Raw genomic sequence first — 17,787 nt, forward strand, 5'->3', positions numbered from 1 at the left:
AACTGGAACTCGGGAAATTGAGACTATAATGCAGAGGCATGCAAATAAATGTGAAATGTCAGAGGAAAAGTTTAATGTGTTCCTCAGACCAAGCAGCAGTCCAGCCTGTGGCTAGAATTCAGAAGAAGAATGTGGAATTAGTTGCAGGTGTACTACTTGACTTGTGCTGTCTGCATGAGTATACCGGTAGAAGCAACCATTTGCTGTTGATGGTTCAGCTATTGAAAGTATGTAAGATTCTCATTTTACTTTGTCTGTTACATTTAGAAGGAGCAGTTAGAAGCGGTATTGTCAGCTGCTGTCCAGACAGGTTCTTTAGAACTTCTGACTGGGTGCATTAAACAGTGGGCATCTGAAGGTAATACTTCTTTACATTGTTTTTATGTTATATATTGGTTAGTTTGAAGTTGTTGATTTGTTTCTTTTTTGTTCTCTCTTTTTAAAGAGCAGCCAAGTTCTGCTGCTAATTTACGGTTTGTTCTTGAGTGGACATGGAACAAAGTGATCTATACAAAAGAAGAATTGGACCAAATATGTGAGTACTAGTGTAGTCATTCCACAAACATAAAATCATTCCTTCTAATTGAGCTTATCCAGTAATCTGCTGGTATATGGCATTGCACGCGGTTCTTTAAGTGTGCTTTGAAACTCTGAAATTGCTCTGTAGGCTAATGCTTTAATGTTTATTCTTGAAAAGGTGTTCCGCTCTTTGATGGCTCTTGCAACTTCATTGACCCACAGACGTTACAGTCTCTTCAGCACTGCCAGTTGCTTTTGAGCAACCTTAGCACAGTCTTAAACTGTTTTCTAACAGAAGCACAAGAGCTGACTGAAAAAGGTTTGTCATAGTATTACTAAATCTTTGGTATGCTTTCTTAAGGTTTGGAATTATACTTGGGTTGTAATTGTGGGAACGTGAGCTTTTGTTGGGTTTGGTGATTGGAAGACGGTTAAATTTAGCTGGGCGAAGGGCCTTAAATCTGAGAAGCTGGGACGACCACTCAATATGCGTTGAGTTCAGGGTAACAGTTTGTTGTGGAGTTCATGCAAGCGGCTAGGGGAGGCTACGCTCAGCAAGAAGCTATGTAAGCACCTGGGTTGAAATTGCAGCACCTGAATGTGGTAATGCTCAACATGATTCTTTTTAATTCTTAGCCAGCAATTCAGAATTGCATGCAAATATTGTATTGCAAATTACTAAAAAAGATAAAGGAAGCGCAAATGAGTGACTTGTGAAGTAAGTTACTTGAGTTTTTATAGCTTTTTAGATCATAAGTTGTTCTTGGCATATTGAGAAAAAGACAGACTGTCCCTTTGCTCTAGTAAAAATCTCTGCTACTTGAAAACCAGGTGTCGTCTTCCTGCGTGTATTTAATAGTTCAGGCTTAATTTTGTTTTATGTTAACCTTTAGTGAATCTGGTTCTTTGGAGGGGTTGCTTTCTCTTTTGGTGGTGATTGTGGGTTTTTTCTTCAAATAAGAAAGCGATACAGAGTAGAAAATGCAAAGACGCGAGATTTCTACCGTGTCATTTTTGTATTTTCTATGTAGTATGATGAAGGGAGTTTTGTAAAAAGGAAAGGAATTGCATAACAAAAATCATCCTATGCCTTTTTTCAGGTTTTGCAGACTTGACAAACAAGAAGGTGGTAACTAGCCTCATTTCTTTGTATGCACAAGTGGTCATCTGGTTCTGTCGAGCCAGTCTCCTTCCAGAGGGTTTAGGTAAGCATAAACCGTAAGACATTTGTACCAAGGAGACTGTCCAGTAAGTGATTCCTAGGAACACGTGCTTAGCCACGCTTTTGTAAATGTTTTGTCAGCAGCAAGTCGTGTTGGTTCAGTGACAACGTATGCTGCGAAGTTCTGGTGGTGAAATTGAGATTTTACAGGTTTTTCAAATACATAGCGTAGAATAATGCAAGCAGTTTCTTTCCTGGATGTTTTTTAGAAATAGCAATAAGGCTCTGATTCAAGGAGCTGCTTGTGTCCACAGCTTGAAATACTTGTGATTTTCGACAAATTACTATTAGGCAACAAACGCCTGTTGGAATGCTTGTTTGTACAGTAAAAGCACTACCTGCATGTTTTGAACTTTTTATGTATTGCTTGAGGAAAAAATACGCCTTGGAAATGCTTCTTTATTTGGATGGATTATAAGCCCTAATTGTCTTTACAAATGCTCACATGACATGTTTAAAAAGCCATTCCCTTTGAGAACTGGTGTTTTTTATAGTGAACTTCAGCTAACGCTACATGTTCTGAATGCTACATCAACTGCAAGCTTGAAATGGCGCTTGAGACAAGAAGGAATTGAGTTTTGTCTCTTACATCTCTTCTGGCAAAGGCAGAAATGGGCTTGGCTTCTTTCAGAGTTGGAGGCTTCTTGATGCTTACCTTGTGTCTGTCTTTTTGGTCAAAAATTTTAGTCGAAAAACGTGCTATTGTTTCTTTAACTTGCTTTTACGTTATTGCCTGTAGATGATGATATGCATTTGTCTCGAACTTTCTACAACTATCCTCTGATTCAGAGCTATTATGCTGGTCAGCGACAGAAACTTGAGCGTTTGTCAAGGTAAGACTTACTGCAAAACTCTGGAACACTTCCACTGCAAATTCAGAAGTGGAAGGGAACGGCTTTTATCTCAGCCGTTGTATTTGCTGTGCTTAATGCATTTGCCGGCCATACTCGTAACGTCAGTGATGCATGTGTTCTCTTGAGCCCAGGGGTTACTTTCCCGTGGTAAAATCCTTATATATCCCTCGGCTTAGTACCACTTGTTGGTATCTTCGTTTTTTGTAGGGTACTTAATGCATTGGCTAATCTGTATAATTTGTTACTACTGGAAAAGATCACTTGACTAGGCTAGGATCAGTCGTCTCTGGTTCAGGAAAGCACAACATTCACAGAACAATTGTTTTGGACACAGAAGAAAGCATGTTTAAAAAGAAAAAAATCATCTCTTTTATGGGCTAGTAATAGATGGTAATAATTGTATTGGCCTAAAGCTCCTACTCGCAAGTACCTTTGTGTAATTTCGTAAGATAGTCAGAGTTACGTGTAGTTGGCACACCTAGCACTCTATTGGCTAGTGCATAGAAGTCCTTTCCTAACGTAAACTCTCTTTCCTGGACTAGCTTACTAGCATATAGGTGATAGGCCTTGGATTAGACGATAATAGATTTTTCTTTGGAAATGCAACTGGAAACTAAGGAAAGACCTAAACAAGCTTAGGCTATGGCACTGTGAAGAAGAGGCTGCAAGATGAGTTAAGGTGGAAGCTGCAGTGTATTAGGTATTGACTGTAAAGTTCATCTTTCTTAGCTTAATTCTCAAGTAACTTGCACACAGGCTTATGTGATCCTTAGAAGCACACAAGCTCTGGTGTGCTTTTGGCGCTTGCTGTCGTCGGGAAATTAAAGGGTAGCGTCGCAGTCAGCAGAAGGCTGTGATGGACTTGTGACGAATGTAATTGTTAAAAGTTCAGCCATCCGTAATTGTAATTCTATTTTGACCTCCGTTAATAACTGAACATGATCTAACGAACATCTTTCACCTGACTCAGAAATTTCTTTCACGTGCATTTCAAGTCCTAATCGTGCCTTTGTATGTCTGTTACTTTCTTTGACTCCTGGGAGCTTTTTTTGTTTGCTTTTGACTGGAGGAAATCTGTTACACTGCGAGGGTGGAATTTGTGGTTTACTCTGTCCAAATCCTTGCTACCTTCTGTTCCAGAGGAAAATGGGATTCTGACTGCTTGATGATTGATGGAATGGTTTCCCAGTTAGGAGACCAAGTTGAGAAGTTGTGGCGGAGAGATGAAGGAGGAACTGGGAAATATCCACCTGCTAGTTTACATGTGAGTGTTATGTTCACAGAAAACAAGAATGACAACAGCAACAACAACAAACCCTCACCCCCACCCCCCACCCCCCACCCCCCCCCCCCCCGCAAAAAAAACCCCACCCAAAAGGCAGTGATTTATGAAAGACAGGAGTTTTTTAAAAACTTCCAATTTTTCATTTCAGGCACTGCTGGATCTCTATTTGCTAGAAAGCCTTGAAGAAAGCTACAAGCATGCAATTGTATCCTTTCTAGTTATTTTTATTACACCTTCAGTATATGCACGTAAATGTTCTTAAATGCTTGTCACCTACGTGTTTCATAACATTTTCTAATTTATCCTTCAAACACAATGCAAGTGAAAACATTTAGTTTAGAATTAAGTCCTAGACAGAAGCATTGTTTTATTTCTTTGTACTGTGCATTTCTTTTTTCTTTTTTTTTAATGTTTTGTTGCAAAGCTTTTGTTCCGTTAAATGTGCACACACACAGAATAGTAAACAGAGGGAAAAGTCATTGGGCAGGAACTTAATTTCTAAGCTGCGGAAATATCCAGAATTGCTTTTGTTGTTTGTTGCCTAAGCCGAGAGGAGAGCCTAGAGAGCAAGGGGTTTAAAAACTGTTGTACCCCAGAGCTGTCTTATTAGAGTACGTCCCTAAAAACGGCTGTCAGAAAGCAAAGATGACGCTGCCAGTGAGTGATCCACATACTGGTGTAAACCCCAATTTAATCATTCCGAGCTGAGTTGTATTGTAAGGACACCATAATTTACATTGGTTTATATACTCTGGAAATAAGGGAAAAAACCAACTGTAGAATTTGTTTGCTGTAATAACTAAGCGTGGGATGTTCAAATGTTTTGAATGTCCAACTGGTAGCTCCACCGACTAAAGAGGGATCCTGAGTTTCTAACTGAAGCAGTTAAATACGCGAAGTTAACCTTTTTGAATGCCTTACAGAAACTAAAGAGCCTTTCTTTCTGGTTATTTATTCAGAATGCAGTTTTGTGGTTAGGACCCTAGTGTTGTCAGGTTAGAATAGCTTAAAACGGCAAGACTAAGCCATTAGTATTTTCCGCTTCCTACCACTTGCATATCCTTACTTCCTGATGTTTTTCTAAATGTTACGGGATAAATTTTGGTCTTAAAAATTTGTTAGCCTTAATTAGATACGTGATACCAGACAATTTACTTGCTGCTAGATGTCATGCATTCCTTTCCGAACAAAACAGAAACTCTAATCGACTCCTTCCCAACTGCCTTTGCTATCCCTTGGGGTCTTGTTAAGCTTGTTCAAGGTTTCTGGCTTCTAGATCACAATGATTATGAAGTAAGTATGTTACAGTTTAGCGAGACATACATTGCAGTACAAAGCGATAATCTAGAAAGCAATTTTAATAAATCGGTGCTTAGCTAGTAACAGGTGATAAAACATCAGAAGCTTTTTTTGTAATACTGCCACGACATCTTCAGCAATAAGTTATGCTTTGAAATGTTTGTTTCAATTACTTTGACAGGCAGTTGGTGAAAAGAAAGACAAAGTCCACTTTAATAATGCTTGATATTTGACTTTTCAAAGCCATCCATTTAGGCTGTTTTCAGCAGACCAGTTGAGCACTTTCTCCAAAACAGTGGTTTAGGTACTTTAAATATTAAAGCTAAGATCATAGCAGCCAGAGTTGAGACAGAAGACTGCAAAAGTGACTTTTCAACCTAATCCGTGTTCTTTCTGATGCTGAAGGTTGTTCTTTGCCTGTCACAGCATTGATGTAATCGTTTTGTCTGGGAGAAGTGTATTTAGTAGTGTATTTATAAAAAGCGGTGTTTGTATGCAGAGATTTGATGAACCTAGAAAAGTGTGACCTACTCCTTTTAAAACACTCACTTTGTTCTGTATGGCTATCTGAATGCTCTAATGCTTTTTCCTGCAAATACTTGTTATTTACATGTCCCGTATCAGGTATTTCATTGGATAGTCACCTAAGTTTATTTAACACCCGTTCACCCTTCCTTAAGAAATTTTTGAATATTTTTGTTGCCTGTGTGTATGTATGTATCTTAGTAAACATGTTCTCTGACTTCTACAGAATTCACTGGCCCTGCTCTTTCATCCAGCTACAATCAAAACTGTGTCATGGCAACATATGAGAATTCTTCAGTCCCTCATGTGCCAAGGAGAGCATAGGCGAGCCCTCAGATACGTACAGATGATGAAGCCCTCAATGTCAAGCAGTAGTGAAGCGCGGCTTTTCCTCACTGTGTTGTTGTCCAATAGGTAACGAAATATATCCCCCTGTTTTGGCGCTCAAATATTGTGACAGGTGGAGAACAAATAATACAAATCATGGTGCCCTAAATTTCCTTTAAACTTTGAATACCACAACTTTGGGGCGTCTTTTTGGCTATACTATTAATATTCCTTTACGTCTCAAAAAAATTAATTGCAGGTGCATGGTGGAGGCTTGGGGTCTGTTGCAGCAACATACCACTAATTTAAACCCAGAAGAGCTGTTAAAACACATGTTTGAAGTCTGTCAGGAGGTGGGACTAATGGAAGACTTACTGAAGCTACCTTTCACAGGCCCTGAACGAGTAAGTGTGGACAAGAAAAAAAAATCTTAATCGTCTCTTTGAACAGAGAAGAGGCAGATTCATAATGGATTTTTGAAATGTGTTATTTCTCATAGGAGTGTTTGGAGAAGTTTTTACAGACCACTGCTGGTGTTCAGAATCGCGAACTTCTTTTAGTCCACCATCTGCAGTGTGCCAACTATATCCCAGCACTACAGTTGAATCAGACAATGAAGGTTAATCTCATGGTAAGCGTCAAGTGTGCAAGGTTCTTTTCGGTGTTACGAACCGTTTTTGATAGTACTCAGCAATGCTTGGGGTTTCATACCGTTCTTTGAAATACTAGGAATAAGCTTCTACACGTTAAGTTACAGCCGAACCTAAAAGTTGAACAAAATATTCCACTACTCCAAAGCGTGTGCTGATGGGTAGCACTTGCTGCTGTTCTGTGCGGTGGATGCATTTTACTGTATCTGCAGAGGCCGTTTATTCACTCATTAGAAATAGCACAGGCAGTTCTGTGCAACGAACTTGTTGTAATTCGTTAACGTTTTGCTTTACGCTTTTCATTCATCAGAATGATCGTGATCCTCGCTTGAGAGAGAGAGCGCTTGCCAGAAATTCTATATTAGACCAATATGGCAAGATCCTTCCTAGAGTTCAAAGGAAGCTGGCTCTAGAGAGAGCCAAGCCTTACCATTTGCCTTCATCGGTCTTAAGAGAAGGTAATTTTTCGGGGGGGAAATACAGTGGACAGCTAACCATCGCTTGGATTCCACGAGGCTGAGAGTTTTTCCCTCTCGCTTTACAGTCGCAAGACCAAAGCCATTATCAACAGTAACAAAAGAAGCTAATGCAGCAAACGTGCACACAAGAGCAACTTTCATCAGTAACGTATTGTCCAAAATTGGAGAAGTATGGGCAGCAAACGAGCAGAAAACCAGTTTCTCACAGCATGATAGGTAAGCAGCCTTCTAACAAAGTTTAGTCTTGAGCTACATGTTTGGAGAGAGAGAGAAAAATCCATTGGAATTGCGTTAGCGTTTTGGAGGGAAGGTGCGCCTGAACAGAGCTTTGTCTGGCTTTTTTGTGCATACAATATGTAGCATTTAAGAATCAATACACCATAAGTAATATTTGGAGAGAGTGGTTTTCTGCTACGATAATCTTATTTATGCAAACAGATATATTTACATTGCGGTGAATGTGCTTACAGAATTTAGGGTTGCTGAAACTAAAACTGTGATTACCATTAAGATATTGGTGTGATCGAATAGTAATGTTTTACCACTTCCTCTGCAGTTTCTGCCTTTTTTACCTAAAAATAGGCAGAATTATAAAGAGTGGAAAGGAGGCTAGTAGTTGTCAGATGATTTTCCTGCAGGTGGTATGGTCAAATAAACTTGGATTCTGGTATGTTTGGACTTCAGGGGAATGAAAGTCATTTACATTTTCCTTTTAATTCTAGTCCTGGAGTGACAGAACCACCAGTCATAACACATCCTCTCCCTGATGCAGAGTTGTGCAATGCATTTGTTGGGACACCAGTTAGAAAATTTTCAGGAAAATGTTCCAGGTATAGTAGGTCTACAGAATGACTTTCAAAAAGGTGTTGCTTCTCATATCTATATATATATGTATGTGTGTGGGTGTGTACACTTCCTGTGCTTGCAAAGTGTTCTGTTTGCATTTAGTTTTGTGTCTGTTAAAGAAAAGGTCAACTTAGGGACACAACTAAGTGGAGAATTTGAAGTGGTCCCAGCATTGAAATGTGGATGCATTTTCTTCTGACACGAGAATGACATCACTTGTGCAACTTAACATTGGATTACTCTTGCCTCAGAGGCAGTGATTTAGGAAATTAAGTACGAAATGTAAAGTAATAGTTAAAAAAAAAAAAAGTCATAGAATCATAGAGTGGTTTGGGTTGGAAGGAACCTTAAAGTAGTTGTCAGATGATTTTCCTACAGGTGGTATGGTTAAATCAGAATCCACCCTCTTTCAGCTTAAAGCCATGACCCCTTGTCATATCACTACATGCCCTTGTAAAAAGTCCCTCTCCAGTTTTCTTGTAGCAGCCTTCCAGTACCTGAAGGGGACCTATAAGGTCTTCCTAGAGCCTTATCTTCTCCAGGCTGAACAACCCCAACTCCCTCAGCCTGTCTTCACCGGAGAGGTGCTCCAGCCCTCTGATCATCTTTGTGGCTTGCCTCTGGACTCGCTCCAACAGGTCCATGTCCTTCTTATGTTGGGGGCCCCAGAGCTGAATGCGGTACTCCAGGTGGAGTCTCACGAGAGCGGAGCAGAGGGGGAGAATCACCTCCCTTGACCTGCTGGTCATGCTTGTTTTGATGCAGCCCAGGGTACGGTTGGCTTTCTGGACTGCAAGCATGCGCTGCTGGCTCATGTTGAGATTCTCATCAACCAACACCCCCAAGTCCTTCTCCTCAGGGCTGTTCTTAATCCATTCTCTGCACAGCCTGTATTTGTGCTTGGGATTGCCCCGACCAACGTGCAGGATCTTGTACTTGGCCTTGTTGAACTTTGTGATGTTCGCACAGGCCCACCCCTCAATCCTGTCAAGATCCCTCTGGGTGGCATCCTTTCACTCCAGCGTGTTGACCACACCACACAGTTGGTGTCGTCGGCGAACTTTCTGAGTGTGTACTCAATTCCGCTGTCCGTGTCGCTGACAAAGATGTTAAACAGTGCCGGTCCTAGTGCCGATTCCTGAGGAGCACCACTTGTCACTGGTCACCACTTGGACATTTAGCTGCTGACTCTCTGAGTGCGACCATCCAGCCAATTCGGTATCCACCGAGTTTTCCAGTCATCAAATCCATGTCTCTCCAATTTAGAGACAAGGATGTCATGCTGGGATGGTGTCAAATGCTTTTCACAAGTCCGGGTAGATGACATCAGTTGCTCTTCCCATATCCGCCAACGCTGTAACCCTGTTGTAGAAGGCCACCAATTTGTCAGGCACGATTTGCCCTTAGTGAAGCCATGTTGGCTGTCACCGGTCCCCTCCTTGTTTTCCATATGCCTTAGCATAATTTCCAGGAGGATCTGCTCCATGATCTTGCTGGGCAAAGAGATGAGACTGACTTGCCTGTCGTTCCCCAGGTCTTCCTTTTTTCCCTTTATAAAAATGGGGGTTATGTTTCCCCTTTTCCATGCCTGTGACTTGTTCATGGAACTTATACATCACCCCAACAGTGAGGGTTCACATGTATTTCTTGTTCATGGAATGTTTTTGTTATGTACCGTCTCAGATTTCTTGAACGCAGCATGATTCTTTCCATTGATTTATTTCTTTTCGTATTTTAAATTGTGTACCTTAACAGATTGCTGGGTTTGGTGGTTCGTCCTGTTCCTTCGTGTTCTGGAGCACAGCGTGGTAGCTGGCAGTCACCGTGCAGAGCTTCTGCTTCATTTGTGGCATCCAGCCCACTGAAACCAAATACACATGGTTCCATCTCACAAAAGAAGTTTTCAGGAGCATCAGAACTGAATTTACTAGAGACTCCTCTTGTGGTTAAGGTTCGTACTGTAAAAAACCGGTAACAACCAACCAAATGAAAAGCCTGTAAACTTTGTTTAAAATGAAACCACCAGAAAAGTCTTTTAACACAAACACGGTTGGATGCAAATTGTGGAATATTTTCAGTATGCATGTGGTTATTGTGTATGGAGTCATTTTGGAAGCAGTTTGTTGGGAACAGTCTTGAAGAGGGCAAGTTTGGTTCTAATTTAATTGCGGTATGCACGTTGTCCCGTAGCTTCGTGAAAGCCACTTGTTTTTATCACCTGGAACAAAGTAAGTTAATATTGGACTTTTCAATATACTTAGATACTTAAAGATGCATTTTGTAGCTTAACCAACCCATTATTGAAGCGCTCAATAGCTCTGTATAGTTTGACTTGCATACCTACAGGCAACAATGTATATGCTTCAGTTTCTTAATCCAGTTAAGTGAATGACAACTAAGGGATGCCAGTTAAGTGATTTTGGTCTCTGTCACATTCGGTGATGGCTTTTTGCAGTAATTTTAGCTATTAGTTGTTTGTGTTGAACTGTATTTCCATTCATGGCCATCAAACTCCTCTCATGCAAGGAAGTAACATTTGACCTGTCTTCTTGGTGCTGCTCTTTTTGCCTTTGCCTACTTGAACAAAACAGTGGCGATCTTTAAGATTTTGGTACCTTTGGAAAAAGAGCAGTGCAGAGGCTACACTTTGTCCTCTCTGCTGGTACAAACTCAGTTTGTAATTTAAACTAACACTTTTGACTAGGGAAGTCCTCTGTTGTGAAGATTTAACTGGTTATAAATTATACCTTTTTATTTCTTTTCATAGAGAGCTAAAGTTTTGGCCACATCTGCTTCTGGTTTTCCTGGGTTTATCCCTCAGTCTATTCTCAGATCCAGCCTTCGCACTACACCCCTAGCAACTCCTTCTGCATCTCCAGGACGATCAGTTACTCCTCCTCTACGAGCAAAGGAACCTAGGATATCTTTCAGGGAAGAGAACTCAAATGCAAAAGGGACTGTTGGGGTAAGCTGGGCTGTAGTTAGTGATTTTTACAGTTAAAGGCTTTATAGACTGTGATTTGATTTAGATTTTTTTGAAGTTTGCCAAAACTCCTTATATTGAGAATTGGAACTGCAAATCAGAATGGCAGGCTTGGATTTGGTCAAAAAAGGTTGTGTGAGACCTTCTGTAACATCACGTGCCTGCAGGAACATATTCATAGGAAATGCCAGTGACCTTGGGGGTTTTTACTCCAGCCTTGTTAGGAGCTGTGATTTTTCCAAATTGTTCAGCTTCCCGCTATAGCTTTTCAAATGCTAGGCTGATAGGAAGGTAAGGAATGTAGATTGAGCCAGTTGTTTGGGTTTGTTAAGCTTTGTGAATTAAACATCTTTGAAAGCCACAGAAGCCATGAGCTGCATTTACTTTCAGTCTCTCCTTTTGCAAGGCTGGTTTGACTTAAATTATGGTAAAAATAGACTCCTGATGAAGAGAGCTGTACTGCTCTCTAGCGCTAAAGTTCTGGGGTTTGTTTCTTGCCTTGCACCAGGGATAGCACTTGTATAGTTGTCAAATGAAGTTGGTGCCTCTGAAAGTTGCCCCCTTCTGCTCCTCCTCTTGTTCTGTCTGTTGGATTCTCTGATTCAGCTCATCATGCAGTTGTTGAAGTAAATGTCGTGCTTTAACCCCAGCCAGCAACTAAGCACCACACAGCTGCTCGCTCACTCCCCCCTGGTGGGATGGGGGAGAGAATCGAAAGGATAAAAGTGAGAAAACTCGTGGGTTGAGATAAAGACAGTTAAATAGGTAAGGCAGAAGCCACGTACGCAAGCAACGGAAAATAAGGAATTCGTTCACTACTTCCCGTGGGCAGGCAGGTGTTCAGCCATCTCCAGGAAAGCAGGGCTCCATCATGCGTAATGGTTACATGGGAAGACAAATGCCATAATTGCGAACTTCCCACCCTTCCTTCTTCTTCCTCAAGCTTTATATACTGAGCATGACATCATATAGTATGTAATATTCCTTTGGTCTTTTGGGGTCAGCTGCCCCAGCTGTGTCTCCTCCCTATTTCTTGTGCACCCAAAGCCTACTCGCTGGTGGGGTGGTGTGAGAAGCAGAAAAGGCCTTGACTCTGTGTAAGCACTGCTCAGCAGTAACTAAAACATCCGTGTGTTATCAACACTGTTTTCAGCACAAATCCAAAATATAGTCTCATACTAGCTACTGTGAAGAAAATTATCCTACTCAAAACCAGCACAGTAACTTACCAAAATGAGGAGCAGACAGGGGCATGTGCTAGTGTCTACACGTAGGATCTTTCTGTACATGTACTAACAAATTGTCATGCTCTGTTTTTATTGTACCTTTTATTGCCTGTTGTAAAGAGCCTCTCAATAGTAACAAGAGGCGCACTCTCCTACACAAAGTTCTTACTAATAATGCAGTGTGGCTATGCCACAGGCATAGTGAACACTAAAATATTTTTGCATGCATACACGTTGAAAAGGCAAGCATAAAAAAAAGAGAAATCTTGAATTGTGGTTTTAGGTATGCAAAGCTCCCTCTTCTCGAAAACACAGTCATGAATGCAACGAACAGCCTTGAGATGACAGTATAGGCAAGCGCTTACAATACCCACTTTGTCTTAATTCTCCAAGGTCGCGGAAACTCAATAAGCAGTCAGAAGCGGGATTAATTTTTACACTCCGCTTGAGAAACTAAGATAGTGCTAGAATGACAATTAATTCTGTAGTGCCTTGCGTAATGTGACACTTGTAAAGCTTGCAACTATCCGTATAACTTTGTTTGGGTTTTTTTTGTCTTGCTTTGACAAAAAGCGTATGCATGTTACTGATTGTGAACTTTTGCTTTTTTTTTTTTTTTTTTAAAAAAAGGAAACAGAAGATGGTAAAGCACTGCCTGGAGCTTCATCTGAGCAGCATCATGGAGTGGTGGAGGATGCTTGGTCTGAAAGTAGAGATAAAACAACTCTGTTTACTCTGAGCAATCCTGAGGATGATTGTGCTGAAATGGAAGAGTCTTTAGAAAGCATACCTGGAGATGGTTTGGAGAAAATGGATGTCAGCAAAGAAAATAACAACTTCTCTGCCAGGTCAGACCAAACTACTTTGGAGTATCATGATGCAAAATCACCCAGCGATTTTGAAGATGATGTCATCTTTATTGCTGCTAAACCAGCTAATTCTTCCACTGACAAAACTGCTGCTTTTCAAGAATTGGAGAAGGAAGAAGACAGTGAAATGGTTGAAGATAAACCTTTCCAGACAGAACAACCGGATTCATCAGAACTAAGAAAAGAAGCTGGTGTGTTTCATCCTACGATAACCTAAGTTTCTGAATTTTTTCCATTGACTTCAAAAGTTTAAACTATTGATGAGTGCGACAGTTAATGACGAGTGTTCACAAGTTTTCTAGGCGCTTTCTTGTCCATGGCTTTTAAAATTACTGCTGTGTTTTGAGTACTTTTTTAGGTACTGGGGACATTATGAATGTATACTGCTTTTAGCTGGTATTTCTTGTGTGTAATTGCAGCTGAGAGGCAGTAGTGATTTGTGGGAGTTTTGAGAGGGATACAAGTTGAAAACTTAAGCTTCTGGTTATGTTTTAGCGCTACTTCTGTAGGCTGCAGGTTTTTCACTGGAAGTTTAGTGTATGGTGTGTTTTGACTAGTATATGTGTATTTTATTTTTTTTTTAACCACCTCATTAGTGCTCAGTTAAATAGTTTTCGTCTGGAAGCAAGTCTGCTTGTGTATCTGCTTCTCATTACAGCTATGCTTGCTCATTTTGCTGGCTCAACAGCTTATGCAGCTTTTTGCAAACCTGTTTCAGTTGGTCTTTGGTAATTCAGCTCAATTCAACCCATTCAAGCCAGTCCAGCTGCTGAGGGTGTGTTCATAGGAGCGGGTCTGCTAGCAGATTAGAAGAGTTATAGCTCACTAGCTGGTGAGCGGTGATGAAGGGCTGGGAATGAACGTAGTGCAGGAACAGGGAGAAGATGTGTAAACACAGCTACAGTCAGTATTTGACAAAGAGAGCTCAGTGCGTTCAACTTTCTCTGCACAAAGTTTGCTATTCCTGGGACATGTATGCAAGTGTAGGAGTTCTGTGTCTCAGGTCTTGAAACAGTTCGTAGCAGTGAGCGTGTACGCCAGTAGCAGTGAGCATGTACTCCAGTATCAGTGCATCATATGCAGCCTGATTCAGTCCTAAGTCTGAGATGGTTCTGGCGGATCCCGGGGAGTGATACGTGCTATTGAAGTTCCTCAGCTGCTTTTCTTTTGAAAGAACAGGAGTAGCCAGATACGGACTCCACGTACATGGGTAAAAGGGATTCTCCAGATCCGCGTGTTTTGAGTGAGACAGGTCAAAACATTTGCCTGTCCTGTTTTAGATGTCTTGTAGTTGGAGAAGAAATCCAGGGTGCTTTTCCTTAGAAATAATGCTAAGGTCCTAATCATTAAAGAATAACGGTATAAAGAAACTTTGTCGTTGCTGGACTGTGGTACAAAGAGTTCTGTACAATTTCCGTAGTGTGGAAGCATTAGAGGGCAGTCAGTATAGCTCTTGTTTGGCCTGAGCTAGCAAAATTATCCCAGTCCTGCATGCTGTCTGCAAAGATAATTGCTGGATCTGAAGGAAGCAGACAGTAGAAACAAAGAAGAGGAGGATGTTTCTAGAACGGAACCTGTTGAGATAAAAACAGGTTAGCAAGCAGTTGGGTTTCAACGCGACCAGTCAATCTCTAGAGAAAAGAACAAGCAAGGACCTTAGCTGCATTCTTGCAGAAGAGGGGAAATGGAGTCAAGAAAGGAAAGGAGCGTTGCTGGAATGAGACGAGTATCCAAAGAGAAATGAGAAAACTTGCTACCGGATTTTAAGAAGGAGGGGTGTTTTCTGAAGTTTTTATGTGTTAGGTCCGTAACATATCAAGTTTAGTTTGTAAACAGAATATCAATGGCCATTTTGTTTTCTTGACTGAAATTACGCATCAGACTTCTTGTTTTACTGGAAAGAAGACTTCAGACCTCCTGTGCATTTGAAGTCTTGGTAGCATTATTTTGTTAGATCGCTATCGTAGGTGAAATGCGTAAAGGCTCACTTTAAAATCATATGATCGTTTTAAAAGAAGTGATGTTAAGTGCAACAGGGAAGTCATCCATCTGTCTGTTTTTGTAGGATTTGTGGAAGAATCAAATGCTTACTGTCTTACCCTTCCTGAGGATGGTAAATTGGTGTTTAAAGCTGCTGAGGCTGCTCCTTTGGGGACTGCACGTGAAGGGTAAGTTTATAAAACAGATACACTGTTGGGTTCACACAACATGTAACTGCTGGCTTTCCTGTGTTTGAAAACTATGATTGTGAGCCGGTATTGCTTCTTCCCTGTGTTCTGATATACAACGGCTTTTCTATTCCTTTCTGGCTGTGAACAGAACTAATTTGGCATGAACAGAAGTCAAATTGACTAGCTGTCCATTTGAGCCTTTTTTCTGAAATCATTGCAGACCCCCAAGTACGGTGATAAAGACTTCATTCAACAGGCTATACAAACCTTTGAACGGTTTGAGGGTTACTAAGCAGATACTGTGAACAGAAGCCCTGCTTTTGTCTGAAAATGGTGTAGCTAAAAATTACACCTGAGATTCCTGTAACGTTAGTGAGTTTATCTGGGGGCTTTGGATACTTTCTGGCAGTATTTTAGACACTTAATTTCTATTTTCTGTGTGTGCTCCATTAGCATCTCCTTGCTTATGGAAAGGGAAGCAGTTTTCTCACCAGATACTTTAAAAGCTGTAAGTGCTTAGCGAGAAAGACGGACTGTTAGCAATGAAACAACCCTTGATTTCAAGTGGTAACATAACCTGGTATAAACTTTTGTTCGGTTCCTTCTAAACCTCCAATAGAGCCGTTACACTCTTTCTACAGAAGACAAATGGTATCTCGTTCTTTAATATCGCTCTGTTGTTATGTTATTATCTAGTGTTAGATAGCCGGGAAGAATGCTAAGGACTTGATTCATTGCATAAGAATGAGTCACAAATTGAATGCAGATATGTTGCTAAAGGAATTTCTGATTTTTCTTAATTTTTTCTGTTTTGAAACATGAAGATTTTACAGTGAGAAAGCAACTTGTAAAGCTCTTCAGGGTTTGTTTTGAAGCTTACTGACGAATGTCTCTCTCTCTGTTCATGAAGTGAAACACACCACCAGGAGTCCAAAATGTGCTCTGCATCAGAAGAAAAAGCCATACCAGTTGCAACAAACCCACAGCTTTCTGGATCCCCGGAGGCAGACAGTGAATGTGTGTACAGTATGTTGGGGAGATTACGTGAGTTAAGGGAGCTGAACTCCTGAAGTAAAATGTGTGGTTTGCCGTACCACTACAGGGGTGTCAGACTGAAGTAGTACTAGCATGTTGCTGCTAGCTTTCATTAAACTGTAGAGAGAATAGCCTCCTCAAAGAAAGTCCCTGTAGCAAATGCACAGGGCATGTTCCTGTTCGTGATAAAGATACTGAGAAATTGGAAAGAGAGATCAGTATCTATTTTAATGTTGTACACCAGCACTAATTTGTGTGCTATGGGATCTGCTGCTTGAGTTACTATTTTAAAAGATGATGCATCCTCGGTATTCAGGCTGTGAAGAATAATGAGCTCTGTGTGCCTTTCCAGCCACCCTTTTCTCTCTCGTTCTTTTTTCTATGGACTTGACAGCTGATTTTCCCCTTCCCTTCCCTCTTTTTTTTTTTTTTTTTAATATTGTGGGGCTGCCTCCTTTACCAGACAGATAGTTCTGGCTTCTAGTTTTTGGAGAAAGCCCGATATATGTGTCAGGATGGAGAACTGTATTGTTGGCTCCTGCTCCCTCTGTTACTTCCTGTTGTTTAAACCTGTGTCATTTATATAGCACTTACTTAGGTTAAAATTATACAAATCTCTTCCAGCTGTGATAAGTATCCTTGACAGTGAGGATGTGGTCAGTACTCATTCCGAAAATCGCCTTGAGGGGAAGCGTGTGGATTTACCTAAAGAACGTAACCTAGAAGCAGCTGGAGTTGAAGAAAATGTTCCTTTTCCGCAGGAAGAAGCAACTGTTGCTAACGCTCTTCCTAAAACTGAGGAAATTAATGTAAGTAAACTATTTTCCCATTTTCTGCAAAATCAAAAACACTTTGCAAATTGAGGACAGTCCTGTCTTACTGACAATTAGAAGGCACACGAAAAAGTCTCGGTTTCTTTAGCCAACAAGCTAAAACCTCATTACGTGATGGCAGATACGTTTGTCTCCTATGCATTTTCTGTACCTATAACACAGAATAGAACCTGTCAAGACTTGGGCCCTTGAGAGCTGTAGTAGTACAAGGAAAAATGCCTAACTTATTTTTTAAAAAAGCGTGCATTCATTTGGTTTACTAGAACTTAAACATTTCTTATTTGACTGAAAAAATAAATAATGTTAAAGGCAATAAGAAAAGTTGGGGAGTGCAGCTTGTCGATACTGGGGGCCATTTACCGAATGAGGAAACGATGTGGGAAGCGAACTCATTTTCAGAATGATTTACGTGCTTAGATCCTTTACTATTTGTTCCTTATTAACATAAACAGAATTCCCAGTAATGAGTTAATTTCAGTGTCAAGATATTTCCAGCTGCTTAAAACTAATTTTTTTTTTGTAAAAACACGTTTCCCTGACATCTGAACTTTGTAAAATATGAATTTTAAAAAGCTGTTCACATGGGCTGAAAATGAGAACTAGCGATTCTCCAGTGTCCCGGGTTTTTCCCTATTTTTCTTACTTCTGCCAGGGCCGATGAGTT

General features: G+C 40.7%; 1 protein-coding gene across 1 annotated transcript in view; it reads left to right on the plus strand.

Moving 5' to 3' along the window:
• AHCTF1 (AT-hook containing transcription factor 1) overlaps positions 1-17,787 on the plus strand; it is a 41,641-nt gene that overhangs the window by 19,000 nt on the left and 4,854 nt on the right. The window contains exons 12-31 of the mRNA XM_059828373.1: positions 268-358; positions 446-535; positions 698-838; positions 1,620-1,724; positions 2,481-2,574; positions 3,736-3,859; positions 4,029-4,085; positions 5,027-5,173; positions 5,931-6,118; positions 6,291-6,435; positions 6,531-6,662; positions 6,992-7,139; positions 7,226-7,376; positions 7,883-7,990; positions 9,762-9,957; positions 10,774-10,971; positions 12,846-13,275; positions 15,150-15,252; positions 16,166-16,272; positions 16,915-17,099. Of these exons, the coding sequence (XP_059684356.1) occupies positions 268-358; positions 446-535; positions 698-838; positions 1,620-1,724; positions 2,481-2,574; positions 3,736-3,859; positions 4,029-4,085; positions 5,027-5,173; positions 5,931-6,118; positions 6,291-6,435; positions 6,531-6,662; positions 6,992-7,139; positions 7,226-7,376; positions 7,883-7,990; positions 9,762-9,957; positions 10,774-10,971; positions 12,846-13,275; positions 15,150-15,252; positions 16,166-16,272; positions 16,915-17,099 (2,940 nt within the window). The remainder of the gene's footprint in view (positions 1-267; positions 359-445; positions 536-697; positions 839-1,619; positions 1,725-2,480; positions 2,575-3,735; positions 3,860-4,028; positions 4,086-5,026; positions 5,174-5,930; positions 6,119-6,290; positions 6,436-6,530; positions 6,663-6,991; positions 7,140-7,225; positions 7,377-7,882; positions 7,991-9,761; positions 9,958-10,773; positions 10,972-12,845; positions 13,276-15,149; positions 15,253-16,165; positions 16,273-16,914; positions 17,100-17,787) is intronic.

The sequence above is a fragment of the Gavia stellata genome, chromosome 2 (assembly GCF_030936135.1).
Source record: "Gavia stellata isolate bGavSte3 chromosome 2, bGavSte3.hap2, whole genome shotgun sequence".
NCBI lineage: Eukaryota > Metazoa > Chordata > Aves > Gaviiformes > Gaviidae > Gavia > Gavia stellata.